At 39.1% G+C, this 17,184-nt stretch overlaps 1 protein-coding gene across 3 annotated transcripts in view; it reads right to left on the reverse strand.

Annotated features, from left to right (window-relative positions):
- Nucleotides 1-4,692: 4,692 nt before the first annotated feature.
- ZYG11B (zyg-11 family member B, cell cycle regulator) overlaps nucleotides 4,693-17,184 on the reverse strand; it is a 74,737-nt gene continuing 62,245 nt past the window's right edge. For 2 of the 3 annotated variants that reach the window (XM_080658025.1, XM_080658027.1), the window contains exons 9-14: nucleotides 16,147-16,308; nucleotides 15,994-16,041; nucleotides 13,883-14,080; nucleotides 13,699-13,751; nucleotides 12,235-12,332; nucleotides 4,693-9,737 (exon numbers count right to left, since the gene is read on the reverse strand). In XM_080658025.1, the coding sequence (XP_080514151.1) occupies nucleotides 9,547-9,737; nucleotides 12,235-12,332; nucleotides 13,699-13,751; nucleotides 13,883-14,080; nucleotides 15,994-16,041; nucleotides 16,147-16,308 (750 nt within the window). In that variant the 3' untranslated portion in view covers nucleotides 4,693-9,546. The remainder of the gene's footprint in view (nucleotides 9,738-12,234; nucleotides 12,333-13,698; nucleotides 13,752-13,882; nucleotides 14,081-15,993; nucleotides 16,042-16,146; nucleotides 16,309-17,184) is intronic. The other variant, XM_080658026.1, reaches the window with a different exon arrangement.

Genomic DNA, 17,184 nt, shown 5'->3' on the forward strand with positions numbered 1-17,184 from the left:
AAATACTATTACTGCCCAATAATATCATTCTCAAAGATAGTTAATCTCTACTCTGACCATTTGTTGCACATTCTTTTCTATACCAATACTATGGAAATAGTTGTTATACTGTATTGTTTAGGGAATAATGACCAAAAAAAAAAAAAAAAAAAAAGAAGTCTGTATATGTTCAGTACAGATATAATCATAGGCCTAACTATACATAGTACACATCAGTAACAAAGTAATTTTTCCCCCCTGAATATTTTCCACGTACAGTTGGTTGAGTCCATGGATGTGGAATCTGCCATTATAGAGGGTCAACTATACTGTCTAAATCTAAGAAATCTCATGCCATTATGCAACAATATTGTGTGTCTGGGAGTTGGGGGGACATTGGATTGGAAGCTAGGAAGTAAGAATTGTGATCGAGTTTGTGACTGACTTGCTGTGTGACTTGGGCAAACTCATTTTACCTAAGACTTACTTTCTTCAACTATAAAATGAGGTTTCTGAAACTAAAATCACTAAGGATTCTTCCAGGCCATTAAGGTTCTTATATTATACTTCGTTGTTTTTTTTTTTTTGTAATATCCCTGACTAAATGCACTTAAAAATATACATTATATCAGTTAATTATTGCAATAGTTGTGTGAATGAACATCATCCTGGATATTATGTTCTCTAGGAAGTCTTCTTGAGCTGTCGAACAGGTATCCAGTTTGGTTTATGTGTGGTCTCTGTGCCTCTATAACAAGCACTGTGGATTGGTCTGTAAAACAATCTATAATAATAAAAGTGTAATATGCTAATTAGACCAGATATTCTTCTGGATGACCTTCCAGACAAAGTCAGGGCTGCGAGGGTCGAGGCAAGCCGCCATGGCTGCGAGGGCTGAGCCCCTTACATGAATTTCGTGCATCGGGCCTCTAGTCTATACATATAAAACCCTAATATGCAAATAGACCGAATGGCCAAACAACTGAACTGAACAACCGGTTGCTATGACGTGCGCTGACCACCAAGGGGCGTGCGTGAAATGTGGCGGGCGGTGGCAGCAGGTGGCAGAGCGAAGAACACGGTGGGCATGGGCCACGGTGGGATGTGGAGCAGGTGAGCAGGGGTGCCAGACCAAGGCGGGGTGCTGGTTGCTGTCATCAGGGCAAGCCTCTGGTGGTTACTGAAAATTCTTTGCTCCTGCGCACCATGGTCCTGCCGGGTGCTCACACCTGCTGCTGGCGCTGGCGCCGCTCATATCCACTGCTGGTGCCAGAGCCACCGGTCGCATCTGCTGCCAGCGTCCAGCACCGGCCCCAATAGCTCAGCACTGTCAGCGGGTGTGAGCAGCAGCTGCTGGTCTTGATCACCCCTCAAGCCTTCTCCACCTCCCCCTGCTCCTGAGGGGCAACCGGGGCAACAGCCAACACTTGCACCTGCTGATGGCACCAGCCCCACTTGCACCCACTGCTGGCACTGGCCCCAATCACTCTGCATTGTCAGCAGGTGCAAGCAGGGCTGGCGCCATCAGCAGGTTGGAGTGGTGGCAGTGCAGCGGGAGTGGGGCTGCTGGTAGATGGGACTGGGGGCTGCGGCAAGAGGGGCCGGGCGAGGGTGTGGAGGATGGGCCGAGACCCACCCCTGTGCCCACCACAGCCTTGTGGCCCACAGTTCTTTTCAAGGTGCATGAATTTGTGCACTGGGCCCCTAGTGTTAAATAATAGTTATCTTTCTTAATATTTCTTCTTCTCCACTAATCTATATTTATTTGGTCAATGCAGTCCCCTGAGGGATTTATAGATGATATAAGTTCCAACACTTAAACAGTACCTAGCATAGGTATTTAATAAAATGAATAAATGGAGTTCTAGTACTAGAAAACTTTTGCAGTAAAATTGAGGTAGGATAGTAAGAAGCTAGTAAAATTCCTTAGCAAGTGAAATGGGGAGACAGCTAGTGGATTCAAACTGGCCTCATCCAGCACGCTGACTCACCTGCCTCCTTCTCCTTTGCATGACCACCCCTTTAAGCATTAAGCACTCAGGACAATGAGTTTCTGATTAGCATAAAAAAATCTTAGGAACAAAGCCTCCAGTCTGTTGACCACAGAGACAGAGTTTTGGTCAAACTAGAGATAACATCTAGGCCTCCGTTGTGTTTCAGCTCTAGGCCCAGAAAAGCAGCAAAACCACATGAAGTAACACTATGGCTGGTGTCAGGACCAGATGCATGACCAATGAACCCCTATCTTAGTGCTGACCAATCAGTAGAGACCACAGCCCTGACCCTAAAGCTATGAATCCGCATATTAAAGGACACAGCTGGAAAACTGATGAATATTTTATTGAGGTCCTCCCCTGAAATTCCTGCCTTTAGAAAATAGCTAAAATCCCTTAAGACAAAGGACCCAGTGTAGGTACTCTCTCTCTAGAGCAGGGGTGGGCAAACTTTTTGACTCGAGGGCCACAATGGGTTCTTAAACTGGACCGGAGGGCCGGAACAAAAGCATGGATGGAGTGTTTGTGTGAACTAATATAAATTCAAAGTAAAGGAGCGGAGGGGAGAGCAAGAGAACCCTCCGCTCTTTCGGCTCCACGGGCTGGATAGAACAGCCGAATGGGCCGGATCCGGCCCGTGGGCCGTAGTTTGCCCACGGCTGCTCTAGAGCATGCCCATGCCTTCTTCCTTCAGGCATGTATCTTTGCTTTCTTTCTCCTAAGCTCTAAGGGTCCCCAGCAGACTTGCAAACTAAGAAGCAGGCAGGCAGCAGTAGCTCACTGTGAGCTAACCCCTGAACCTGTCTCCAAGTGCCCTTTTTTGCCTCTGAACTTGTTTCCTATGTTCATGCAGCTCAGCTGGCTCCCTTCTGCCTCTGTGACTTTCTTTCTAAAAGGTCAAGGCAGCTCCCTGAGCAGCCCACTCAAATCTTCTCTTCGAATGTACTGTCACTTTGCATGCTAAATAAACTTCCTCTGTGTTAGAGTTCTTGGCTCTGAATTCTTTGTTAGAAATAAGGTGAGCCCCACCCCCCCCCAAGTCAGAGGTCCTTGAAGAACACAAAACACCCTCGGGAGTCAGGCAGCAAGGCAAACATCTTTACTTCTACGTAGAAGGGTGCGCACACATGGTCTGGAAGTACATGCACATCAAGCAGGTGGGCTGCTCGGCTTTATAATCCCTGATGCACCTGACCTGTCCTTGGCTCTTGATTGGAGCTCAGGCGCACAGTCTTTTGCGATTGGCTAATTCAAAGGAAGGGTTGGCCTTTGCTGTTTCAAGATGGTGGCCCCCAAGGGAGCTGCAAGCCATGTGGCCAACATGGTGGCTGCCAAGTCACGTAGTCCAAAATGGTGGCTGTCTAAACTGTTCTTTGACAGAAAAGATGATTTGTTTATTCTCACAGTTCTCCCCTTTTCTTTATTTAAACTCTTTTCTTCAAACTCAGCTGACATCCATTGACTTTCCTGCTCTGCAGTGTCTAGGAGAAGACTAATTTGCTGTTTGGTCAATGTGGTTTCAATTAACCCTTGGATAAGACGTGGGATGATGTGACATCCCATTACTGTAACTCCTAATCAAAGGGGTGAAGTGGACACCATTGCTCTAGCGCATCAGAGAAAGGACCCCTGATCCCAGGTTCCAGCTCACTCGTCACTAAAGCTGCCAGTGCCTTAGGCTCAGTGATGGTCTGTCTGCTGTGTTGTCAGGGATGAATGTGCAGCAATGGCCCCAACATTACACATCTTCCTCCTTTTTTTATGGTCAGAATTGTATCCAAGGTCAGCCTACTCTCCCAGGTCATCCTGCTGCTGGCATCTAGCTGCTCACTATCCCTTTAACTGCGTCTCGAGCATAGTTAACAAGTCTTTGCTGGTTCTGGAAAATATAATTAATCCACCACATTCGTGTTCACACTGGGCCACCAACACAGGACAGACTCAAACCCTGCAGCAATCTGATTTCTAGGCTTCAACTCATTGGCACTCCTCCTGGAACCCCAATGTGTGTATATGGGGATCAAAGGAGCCCCCTAGACTCTCTCTCCTTTTTCTAGTCTGTCCATTGAAAAAGGCTTACGATATGCCAGCGTGAAAGGGATAGCCAATTGTATCAGAGCGCAAGGTCCACTCCATTTGCTGGGCAAGGCCACACAAGTCAGGGTTCCCCATGACACCACCAGACATCAGCACGGGGTACCGACAGTGCAGCATGACGGGCTTCTGAGGATACTTGGCCATTTACGCAACCAGATACATTTCTCATAATCTCCGAGCACTGTTCCTCCCCTTGAGAGGCACAAGGTATAGTTTACATTGGAGGATGGGCTGGATTGTTGTTGTGTGTTTGTTTTTTTTTGGGGGGGGGGGCGGTCCTAGCTCTTTATTTCTGTTGGATGGGAACAACAGGGCAAGAGTCTTTTTATTTTTTAGAGGTGTGATTTGTTTGTTTGTTTTAAATATATTTAATTGATTTTTTTACAGAGAGGGAGAGGGATAGTTAGAAACATCGATGAGAGAGAAACATTGATCAGCTGCCTCCTGCACACCTCCCACTGGGGATGTGCCCGCAACCAAGGTACATGCCCTTGACCGGAATCGAACCTGGGACCCTTGAGTCCACAGGCCAACACTCTATCCACCGAGCCAAACCGGTTTCGGCTAGTATTAAATTTTAAAACAAATGTCTAGAATCAAAGTAGACAAGACACACTTTACATAAAATTTATAACATTTATTTAGGCAAAAAAGAAATTCCAAAACCAAAAATCTTTACACACAACATTAATATCTAAGTGATGTCCTGGTTTAAAATATAGCATGATTCATGTACAGAACACTGCCATTTATCTGGCCACAGTGAGAACAGTGCCTTCAGTCCAGATAACTGAGAGCCTTTGAAATGTATACACATTATACTTTCCAATGATATCCTTTGAAAGGAGTTAAACTCTTCCACTAGAATTCAAGCAAAAGATAGCTTTTTTTTCCACACTCACAAGTCAGAATTTGATAATGGGAATTACACAAAAGTCAGGGATTAAAAATTTTTATTCTTGCAGATTATCTGAAAGTATAAATCTTGATATAACATCCTCCCATTTAAGAGAAAAAACACTCAAGAATTTCTTGCTTTTATGAAAGTGTGTTCAGCTTCCACTAGCTAAGTAGCTTCTTGCTTCTAGGTTGATTAAAATAAGCTTAAAAGAATCCAATTTGAACAGTTTTCCCAAAAGTGATTCCCAAATTGAGCACATACTATTAATGAACTAGATTTTCTAAATATTCTTAATAGACATTCTGTCTAGCTATAAAGTTAGGTTGTGCTGTCAAAAGGAGTTCTGCTTCATCCCGAGAAAGGAGGATTGATTTTGCTCATAGTTTACCCCAAAAAACTGGGGGAGGAAAGAAATAGGCAGAGAAAGCTCTCTCTTAGGCTACCAATCAGTTAACATAGTATCTCTTAGGTTAAGATTTGGAAACTGGCCCTGGCTGGGTAGCTCAGTTGGTGAGAGCATCATCCCGATATGCCAAGGTTGCAGATTTGATCACCGGTCAGGAATCAACCAATAAATGCATAAATAAGTGAAACAACAAACTGATGCTTTTGTCTTTCCCCTTTCCTCTCTCTTTCTAAAATGAATAAAACAAAACAAAAAAATTAAAAAGATCTGGAAACCAAAGAATGTAATTAGGAGTGTACCATGTCATGCAAAGATTATGAAATACTAAAAAAAGATAAAGTAATTATTCATTTAAAACATATTCAGCAAATGTTCCCATCATACTGCTATTCTCATCATTGGATAAAGGTTGAATTTGCATTATTCCTAAAATAATTTGTTCATGAGTTAACAATAAAAATTAAAAATGTGCCAACACAAAGCAAATGATAAAGATTAAATATCCAATACCCAGTCATTTGAAACTGCTACAATGGATTTGAGAGGGAAATCGTAAGTTTGCACATCTTTCTATAAACTGTCTTAGAATACTACCCTGAAGCTCTAAACACAAAGTCCCAAATAAATATCATACAGATAAAACTGCCCACATCAGCTGACAATAACTTATACCTTTAGTTTTAATAATACTGTTTAATCCCAAGATAAAAGTTGCACAATAACCAAAGAACGTACTGGTAAAAATACCATTAGAGGGCAGCAGAGGGATACGTTTTCAACAAATAAAAAATTTTCCCAGCTACTCATGACGTCTTTTCAAACTTGAGTACATTGTTCTATGGCAGGGAAGGCATGGTGGGTGAGTGCTATCCATGCATTTTGAAACATTAAGCCAAAAACATGATTCCTTAATCTGATCTTCCCTAATTTAACACAAAAAATGTTTTCATTAAAATGTGGTCCAGCCCCAGCTGGTTTGGCTTGGTGGATAGAGCGTTGGCCTATGGACTGAAGGGTCCTGGGTTCAATTCTGGTCAAGGGCATATGCCTGGGTTGCAGGCTCGATCCCCAATAGGGGATGTGCAGGAGGCAGCCAATCAATGATTCTCTCTCATCACTGATATTTCTATTTCTCTCTCCCTCTCCCTTCCTCTCTGAAATCAATAAAAAAATATATATTTTTAAAATGTGGTCCAAAGGGCTAGAAGATGGCCCAATGCCATCTTACACATGGTATAATAATAACAATAAACACAGCCAAATGAAAGTGAATGGGGAGAAAAAGGGCTAACTCAAAAGGTTCCATTAGTAAAAGCAACTTTGTAGGCTGAATATATAGGATTAATGTTTTTACACATGAATGTAATTCCTGGGCTGTTTGTAATCAAAAGATAAAATTAAATTCCCATGGCAGCTTTATGGTGATTCATTGCAATCATGGGTGATTCACTTAAGTTGACTGATACCACTAAACAGCATTTCTGTTCCAGAGTGAGAAGTAGTAATATTTAAGTCAATTCCTGGAATTGTGGATCTGATATGATTTTTTAAATCCTCAACTAAGGTCAGTAGACACTGAGGCCTTGGCCAGAAGGTAAACTAACCCTTTATTACTACTTATGTTTTTTTCAACTGCAAAAAGAAAAAAAAAAGATTTTTTAGAGTTCAAAGGCCAAACTTACTTGATAGAAACAATGAGATGGCTTAATTTTTGCTTTAATTTTAGACTGCTCTTGTTTTACTTAATAGTACCACCAACGTGCATCATTAGACTCTAAAAAGTCTAATTCCATTCCCTGTTCATCTCTTGCTGTTGCTTGTGGACTGCTGTAATGTTATTTTACAATATCTGAGCGCATCTTGATTTGAGCAATGAGTGGCTCAACCCTTGTCTTAATTGTGCTTGAAACAGTACCTTTTAGCCACTGAAGAAGTAACCCTTGAAGGCACCAAGTACTGTTAAATTCTGTTAAATGCAAAAGGAAGGCCTAATAGATTCTAACTGTAGAGAGAGGCCAGTTATGCCTTATAATTTCAATATTTTAGCCAGATTCAAGACCTTAGAAACAATTCTGTGCCTTAATTAGATATACAATTTTAAGAACCATCCCAACAATAAAGGCACTACAATTTTTATATATTTATATATCTGGGAAGTGATCAATTATTTTTTGCTTTTAAGACTCAGAGGTGTTTGGCCATCACCAGTGATCAAAGTAGTAAATTAAAATATCTGAGTCTTCATCTATAAACAAGTTATTCTGTGTAAGAGATTTATTCTTTTCTGTACATCTTTAGCCATTTCTGAAAAGAACTTGTTAGAAAAATCTAGGATTAGCCTATAAGGAACATGCACTTTGTCTTGAACAGAATATAAGAGAAACTTAAAGCCAAGTTTTTCAAATAGGCTTTCCTTTTACTACACAAGCTAGGACACTTGGAAGCGGTCAACATAGCTAGTAGCAACTTCCAAGCTCTGTAGGCTGCCCTATTTTCTATATTTTGCCTTAGACATTAGAATTCAGAAAAAAAGGGGAAAATCTTAAAAAGAATTTTCTATTTCCTTTGAAATAGGCTTATTCTGTAAAAATTTATCCTGTATCTATAACATTTTTTAAACCAATTAAGTAGGAATTAACACACAATTTTATTGGATTTTTAATGGTTCTTATTGACCTATGTTAGTTTAAATTTTCATCCCCATGGAGGAGTACCAAATAATTCAAGTATGATTACTGTAATAGTGGTACAAAATGTGAATGTCAAAAATGTTATCAGCATACTAGTAAACCAGCTCCTTTCTAAATAAAAATGCTTCTGAATAATTACCATAATTTAAATATACCATTTAAAATCTCTACTGAAAACATTTGGTCATCTATAGAAAAAAATGCATTCATCTGAGATTGTGATTAACTTTAATCACAAAGTAAAATTTTAATTGGGAATTAAGTTTTTTGGTGACTTGCTGCCTCCCAAATGCTGTTATTGATATAATGATAACTGATTCTTTACTATACTATAACAGTTATCTTAAAGGAAAGGCAATTGTATAAAAAAAATCCATCAAAAAGTATTTTCTTTTATGCACTGCAACTAGAATCACTACATTTAACAACAGTCTAATTCTTCTTGTTCATTTTGGCAGTACGATGTGGACATCATCTCCAACATAAAAACATTAAGATACATGTTATTTTGAAACAAAAGAAATTTAACTTCTTGTGGCAAAATGTGCTGTTGTTAACTGTATTTTAACTGAGCAGGTAACATCATGTGTAGTCTCTCTATTCCACTGGACAAAATTACTTTGAAATAGAGGGATAAGAATGGTCATTTTTAACAAGACATTTTAAAGAGTGACCTATCAATTCAGAGAGTTAATCTTTAACACAGAATGCTGTAACATTTTACACTGTGATGCCTGGGGATATATTTCTGGAGAATATGTGTAGGAAGCAGAAGCCCATGCTTCCAAGAATAAATACGAAGAAGCTACTGCTCATTGCCCCAGGAGATGTGGACTCCAGAAGGACAGCCTGCTCCAGTTTAACAACTATACCATAAGACCAGACCTCTTCCCAGTTCCTAAACTCTGTTATCCCTTAATAGTTTTTCTTTTTAATATATTTTTCTTCCAGCTATCCAAGCTCCAGCCAGTGAGTAGCTTTCCCGAGGAGAGGATTCAGATTTCCATTCTTTCACACTAAGGAGGGCATCTAATAAAAGGTACACAGACAGAGAATAAAGGCATTTTATACAAGCATTATAAAATTTACAACTGAAGCAGTTTCAGAAGTCAAGTTAACAGGTTATCTGAAACTGCAAACTGATTAGAAGGGTCTTTAAGGTCAGAAAAGTCTGGCCTAAGGGTTCGTGCAAACTTTATCATAAAACTGTAGAATTTCAAGCACAGGTAAGTTCAAACACTGAAAGATGTGGAAATTTTTCTAAAAAGCAATGATGAAGGAAGAGACCCTTCTTACCTCATAAGTTAAAAATCACAAAACAAATTAGAGACTGTTCACATGGGCAGTACTGTACATCATCAATCCCAAACTGATCTAAGACTCTTGTTATAGAAACCCCAAAACATCACAGAAGATACTCCTAATGAACCTATCACAAAAAGGATTCCTGTGATTCAATTATTCAGTTGCCTATGGCTATCAATTTAGTCTTGCCTGGGGTTGTTTTTTACAGGGAGGTGGTCTCCCATGGCGTACAATGTGTTTTTCTAAAGTGTCCAGAATGGCCACAGCAATCTGTTGGACATGGGGATCAGTCTGTTCATGTTCTTTGATGTTGTATAAATGCTGCAATCCTCCTTCTTCAATCAACATGCTGCAATACCTTGAGGCTGAAAGAAAACAAGAGAAAGAGCTTTTCTTAAAACACTTAAAAAATAATTATTTTTTCACACTTAAATTTTAGCTCTTTTGTTATTGACCGCTAACATATGCTACAGATTGATAAATACCTTTGTAATGATGTTATGTCTACACTGCAAGTTCCCGCACATAATGCACATACCATATACATATTTACATTTATATTTTAATCATAACCTTAAGACATAGACAATCTGGAAAAGAAAATTTATTTGACCCCAAATCACAAGCAAGATAGGTGCTTGTTACACTTGTATGCATTTCCTATTTTTATATATATATTCTTTTATTTTATTTTTAAATTACAGTTTATATTCAATATTATTGTTTTTTAGTTTCAGGTGTACAGCATAGTGGTTAGAAAATCATATACTTTACAAAGTGTTTCCCCAATATTTCCAGTACCTATCTGACATCATACATTGTTATTACAGTATCACTGACTGTATTTCCTATATGACTATACATTCCTATGACTATTTTTTTAAATATATTTTATTGATTTTTTACAGAGAGGAAGGGAGAGGGGTAGAGAGTTAGAAACATCAATGAGAGAGAAACATCGATCAGCTGCCTCCTGCACACCCCCCACTGGGGATATGCCCGCAACCAAGGTACATGCCCTTGACCGGAATTGAACCTGGGACCCCTCAGTCCACAGGCTGACGCTCTATCCACTGAGCCAAACCAGTTAGGGCCCTATGACTATTTTTATAATTGCCCATTTGTACTTCTCAATCCCTTCACTTTCTCTACCAATACCCCCACCCCACCCTCATTTCTGTTGTGTGTGTTTTTTTTAAATTTAATGGCACTGATATTGTACATGCAATTTTCTTTATTTCTCCATTTTTATTTAAAATGTTTTTGTACACATGACTTTTAAAGGCTTATTCGTTTTAGTCATTTATTAAAGTATAATTTACACGGGATAAGACAAAGTTAATCTACATTTTGATGAGTTTTGCAAATGTACTAATATACCTGTGGTATTATTCTTGTTTAAGTTTTTTGGTGGACTTTCCATTTCATTGATCTTGAGGAAATACCTGGAATGCTGGGCAAATGCTAAATGTATGTTTAGCTTTAGAAGAAATCATCAAATTATTTTCTAAAGTGGTTATATAATTTTTCCATCCTATCAGCAAAGAATGTAAGAGTTGTTTCGCATTCTCGCCAACACTTGTCCTTGTCCATCATTTTGATTATAGGCAGCCTTCCAAGTATGTGTGAACTGGTATCTCATTGTGGCTTTAATTTATATTTTTCTAATGACTGATGATGTTGGTCCTGATTTTTAATTTTAAAAACAGTGCTTCTATGTGTTTCTTGTGCAACATTCAAAATAATTTATGGAATGAACTTACATTAATAAATAACTGACAAACAGTTGATTCATAATCTTTAAAAAAGAGATAGAAGACCTGATCTAGGACCTGGCTGGTGTGACTCAGTTGGTTGAGTGTCATCCTGTGCACTGAAAGGTCACCTATTTGATTCCTGGTTAGGGCATATGTACAGGTTTTGGGCTTGATCTCCATTCGGGTGCATGCAGGAGGCAGCACAGTGATATCTCTCTCTTTCTCTTTCTGCTCTCTCTCTCTCTCTCTCTCTCCTTTTTCTCTCTCTAAAAACTTAAAAAAAACCCTGATCTGAATGAATGCTTTGCTTCTCCACAGACTATGGGTGCAGAGAGCAACATCTTGAATGGGAAAATTCTGTGTAGATGAGGACTGGGTACTGGAATGTACCATAAATATTGGATCTCCTTAAGACATTTTGCTCAAAAAATGAACCCACTGTAGGCTCCTAATTTTTATTTTTATTATTATTTTTTAAATGTCTGGGTTGTTGAATAAAACTTCGGTTCTCTTGACCCTTTTATTTATTTTTATTTATTTATTTTTAAATGTATTTTTACTGATTTCAGAGAGAAAGGGGGAGAGGGAGAGGGAGAGGGAGAGGGAGAGGGAGAGGGAGAGGGAGAGGGAGAGGGAGAGGGAGAGGGAGAGAGAGAGAGAGAGAGAGAGAGAGAGAGAGAGAGAGAGAGAGAGAGAGAGAGAAACATCAATGATGAGAATCATTGATCTGCTGCCTCCTGCATGCCCCCTACAGGGGATCGAGCCTACAACCCAGGCATGTGCCCTTGACCAGAATCAAACCTGGGACCCTTCAGTCCCCAGGCAGACACTCTATCTGCCGAGCCAAACTGGCTAGAGTGGCTCCTAATTTTTATATTTCATGTTAGAACAATGTAAGTCTCATTTACCATTATCATTCAGTATCTACTATTGGCAAGCTCATTCTGAAAAAAATAAATGTACTTTATAAACTAAGATTCTCTTATATAGTATTTTTAAAAGTCTATGTCCTTAAAAATCACTTAAATACACAATTCAGAAGTGGCTTTTCGATATAAGGAGGATTTTCCTTGAGGAAGAAAAACAGTTTCTTTTTGGTACATACGGTTCTTGCTGCAGACATGTTGCATGGCCCAAACTGCCCACAGCTGGACTCCTGGTGTTGTGAAACAGCCCAGTAATGGGAAAAATGGATTAAAGGACCTAAAAGTACAAAAGAAAAGAAAAGTTACGTCCTCTACTTAGTGTTATTTTCTTTATTTTTTTTTTTAATTCCTCACCTGAGGATGAGTTTATTTATTTTAGAGAGAAAGGGAGAGAGATAGAGAAACATGGATGTAAGAGAGAAACATCCATCAGTTGCCTCCTGTTCACACCTCGACTGGTGGATGAACCCGCAACCAAGGTATATGCCCTGACCAGAAATCAAACCCACAACATTTCTGGTGTACGGGACGGTGCTCCCACCAACTGAGCCACCGGCCAGGACTTAATGTCATTTCCTAAAGCAATGATTCCTGAGCTTTTCATTCTATCAATTTTATCCAACTATTTTTAAACTAATATAAATATGCTATCAGTATATCTTTTCTTTGTCTTAGCCATTTGAAAAAAGGACCATATTCTGAGAAGTCTTGGTAGAGGAGATGGAAGGTGACTAGAACAAGGTACTAACACAGAAATTTATTTATTTTTCAAAAGTACTTTTTTGGTCTTGAAGAAACACATTTAAAGAATAACAGACCTTGGCTGGACAACCTAGAAAAGAAAAAGTTAGTTGATAACTAACTAGAAGAACACCATGAAGGAGGTCTAGAATTAGCCTTTCTATTTCTACTGGTCTTCTGCCCAAAAGTGGGTAGAATATAAGTTGGGGGAATCATAAATGTTGGCAGCATCAGCATTTATGAAGTAGACAACAATAATAAGTTGTAATAATATTATGCAGCCATCTGGAATATTTCAAGTAATTAGTAACTAGCTGTCAAGTCAACTAATTGTCATAAGCAGAGTTAGGCATCTAGTATGCACCTTAATAAATTATTATAAATTTTTTCCCTAAACTAATCTGGCACTACTTCTAGTTCTCTCGATTTTGTTTTGGAACTCCTTATATTAATATACTGTTTCCTGTTCCTAAAATCTTATGCCCTTACTTGATTATGTCTCAAAATTCAGCTCATAATCTAGTCTCGTCTTTAACTGTACAGTCTTCTATGCACAAAACTCGAATAATAGTGAATTATATCTGATTCACATTTGGTCTCGCTCACTAGGTTCTTGTGTGCAAGCCCCATCTCTTACTCCTCTTTGAATTTCAAGAGCAAAAAACAAGTCCCTAGCATTTATCTTCAATAAAAGTGGAATAAAGGAAGGAGTGATGAGTGAGAGGTAGCAGAAAGTAAAAATACTTTGCTTCTTTTAAAACCAGTAGGAAGATAGATACCTGGGGCCGGGGGGTAGAGGGGGTTATGTACCTAGTAGGAATTACACATTTACTAATAGTAGGACCTCTAGGCAAGCAAAATGACTAGGTTACTGTCTTAATATTAATTATCTTGCTAATTACCTGTATGCTACCATCTCACACTCTGGAGTTGGCCATTTCAAAATAGCTGAATGCTGCAAGACACAAGACACACAAAAAAGGATTACAATATTCACTTAGCACTGCACTATTGCATTATGGAGCTCTGATAGGTTACATTATGAATATTGTGTGTATGCTTCCAGAAAACATCAAATGATCCTACCAGATCATCCAGAAGAGAATTTCTCTGGCTACGGCTCAATGTCCAAGCTTGTTCACCTCTAGATATTAAATGAGCAATAATTCCTGCTGCAAAGTAACTGACTTCCACTTCCACACTGTGTAGGAGACTACTGATGTGGTCTATAAAATCCTTCCACATTAATTCAGAATGCAATTCTTGTACTTCAGCTATATTGTTCTGGAAAAAAAATTAAAAGTAATATATAGTAAATGCCTATGACCTTTTGTACTTTAAGAAACAACAGAGATTGAAATGATTTAAACATGTACCTGTATATGGACATAGCTGAAGACTATATTAGCACAGTGGGATTATGGGTGATTTTTTTCTCTCCTCTCCAAACAAAATAATAAACACTAGTGAGTCCCTTTTCAGGCAAAATTGCTAAATAGATAACCTAAAAATGTCCTGATATAAAATATCTCAACTGGGTGGATAATAGCTAGCAACCCTTAAATATGTAGCAAACAGAATCAAACTAGAGCAGTAACAGGTCATCACCAACCTGCAGGGGCAGAGAACTGGGTTTTAATAGCCATGCAAGGCCAGACGGTAAGGGCTAAAAATTGGAACTAAGACTTCATAAAAAAAGAAGGACTTTCAAAGTGTTACACCTCAATAAAAGAGTGGATTTAACATAGGTACATGAAAAAGAAATCTATTGTAATCTACTCTCTGGCCTAAAAGGAAAAGTCTTCCCTTATAATTTATAACCAGGGGCCTAAACTCATGCAGGGATGTGGTTAAAAACCAAGTTAGGAAACAAGAGAAAGAGAGGTAGGAAGAAAACCAGAAAAGTTTGGTATCTAGAAAGCAGAGAGGGGTGAGTATATCAGAAGGGTAAAGGAACCAGTAGTTCTGAATACTGTGGAGAGCCTAAATAAGATTAAGACAAAAAGCATCCATTTGTTTGAGCAATATAGCAACCTTGTGCCTTAAAAATTTCATAGCCTTCGACCCCACTGAATACCACCGAAGTCTGCCTGCTGGACCAGAGAAGGCAGGTGTTTTATCTGGACTTGGGATGTAATGGCTTCCCTTGGCAGCACACAAGGAGGACCTCTGGTCACACGGGAAACAATTGAGGGGTTTCCAATTTATCACACTACTCTGAAGATTAATCCTCATTCTTTTTTTTTTTTTTTAAGGGTAACTCTTAATTTTTTAAATTTATTCATTTTTAGAGAGGAAGGGAGAGATAGGGAGCAAAGAGACATAGATTTGTTGTTCTACTTATTTATGCATTCATTGGTTGATTTTGACCCAGGATTGAACCTGCAACCTTGGCGTATTGGAAAAATGCTCTAACCAGTTAAATTATTTAACATTTCCTTACTACTGGGCATTTAGATCATTTTACATTTTCTACTTTATATAACTAAAGCTATAGTGAATAGATAGGTCCTTCTTAAATGCCAGCCTCCAGCTGTCCCCCAAATCCATCTCTTATTACTCAGTATTTCAAAGTCTTGCATCTGGAAAACAAACACAAATCTACATATTTTTACTCACTAATCTATGCCTCCTATGATCTAATTCCTTAAAAACAGAGGTCTGCTCTAAAATAGTTTTTACCACATGGGCACTTTGCCTATTGCAGAGATTAAAGCATTTGATCCTTTATCTTTGATCCATAAAACATTTGATCATTCATCTTTGTCTCAAATCCCTAGAGGGCTCACTTTCACCAAATCCAATATATTTACTGAATATATGATTTGTTAAGCAGTCTTTTAGGTAGTAATTATTAATTACCAAACACAGTCTCTAAAAATACTTTAGGTTAGTGACAATTTTTTCTCTTTTTGTATGTGGCATTTTTAAATGAGATTTTTTTTTCTGATTATAAATCATGCTCATGAAGTTTGTACTATACCAAAAATATAAAGTATGTAATTCATATTTTTCCTTTTAATGTGGTGAAAATCTTAATATGTACATAGAGTTTTGTACACTGCTTTTTTACTTAGTTAAAATACATGTTTTCTAATGTCATTAAGTATTTATAAATACAATAGCAACTTCAATGTATTACCTCAGACAGAAAATAATTATAGCTTTGAATTAAGCAGGAAATGCTTATATCTTACCAAAAGTCCTAGAACTTTCTGTTGAATGGATGACTCAGTTGGAAAAGACTGTAAAAAGAAAGAGAAACCTGTAACTACCTAAAGAATCAAATATAATAAATGCTTAATTCAATCAATAAATGTCAAAACTGTAGGCTAAATTCCCATTCTAACCTCTAGAACCCTCATGAAGAGTTCTAACCCTTGGTTTTCAATAAAGTGTCTGCAAGTGGTTGGAGATTCATCTGTGAGGTTCCAAAGTGCACTCAAAGTAAATTTCAAAGTAGTATCCACCGAATTTTGATTGGTTTTCTGCTTCACTATTTGAAGAAGTTGCTAAAAGAAGGAAAATAGAATTAATTTGCATTATTGAATTGTTATTACAATTATTAGTGGTAATAACTAAAAGTCCATAAGGTTTAGTCTCATGGCTTAAGACACTTCCTATAAAGGTTTTTATGGGAGAAACCAAGATGCTGGCATAGGTAAACACCTAAACTGCTGCCTCGCACAACAATATCAAACTACAATTAAAAGACAAAACGGACACCATCCAGAACCACAGGAAAGCTGGCTGAGTGGAAATTCTACAACTAGAAGAAAAGAGGAAAGCATATTGAGACTCAGAGGAGCTGCAAAAGGCTGAGGTACGGAGACTCGCACGCGGAGAGAACGGGCGGCTGTGTGCACGGGTGGCTGAGTGCGCGGCTGGCTTTCTAAAGCGGGAGGGAGAAGGAAGCTCCTGAGTGCACTGAACTCCAGTCCCGGGCGAGACGCTGGGAAACCAGACTCATTCGGAGGAATCTGGACTGTCAGGAAAAGAGAAAGCACACTGAGACTCGGGAGCTGCGGAAGGCAGAGGTCCGGAGGCGCGCGCGCGCAGAGAGGAATGACTGCTGAATGCACGGGAGGCTGAGTGCGCGGCTGGGCTTTCTAAAGCAGGAGGGAGAAGGAAGTTCCCGACTACGCTGAACTCCAGTTCTGGGCAAGTTTCTGGGAACCCTGACTCATTCGGGGAGAAACTGGACTGTCTGGCAGCAGGCGAAACTCGAGGGTGGCTTTCTCTCAGAGGTGCTTGCAGCGATTACTGAGGGACACTGAGACCCAGGGGCCTCATAGGGCAGGGCTGACAGGAAACCAAGGCTGTCTGCTCCGCCCTGAAACTCCACCCCATCCAAGCTGAGCACAGAGGCTTTTGCAATTTTGCAAGTC

This window comes from Plecotus auritus, assembly GCF_963455305.1.
Source record: "Plecotus auritus genome assembly, chromosome: 2".
Taxonomy (NCBI): domain Eukaryota; kingdom Metazoa; phylum Chordata; class Mammalia; order Chiroptera; family Vespertilionidae; genus Plecotus; species Plecotus auritus.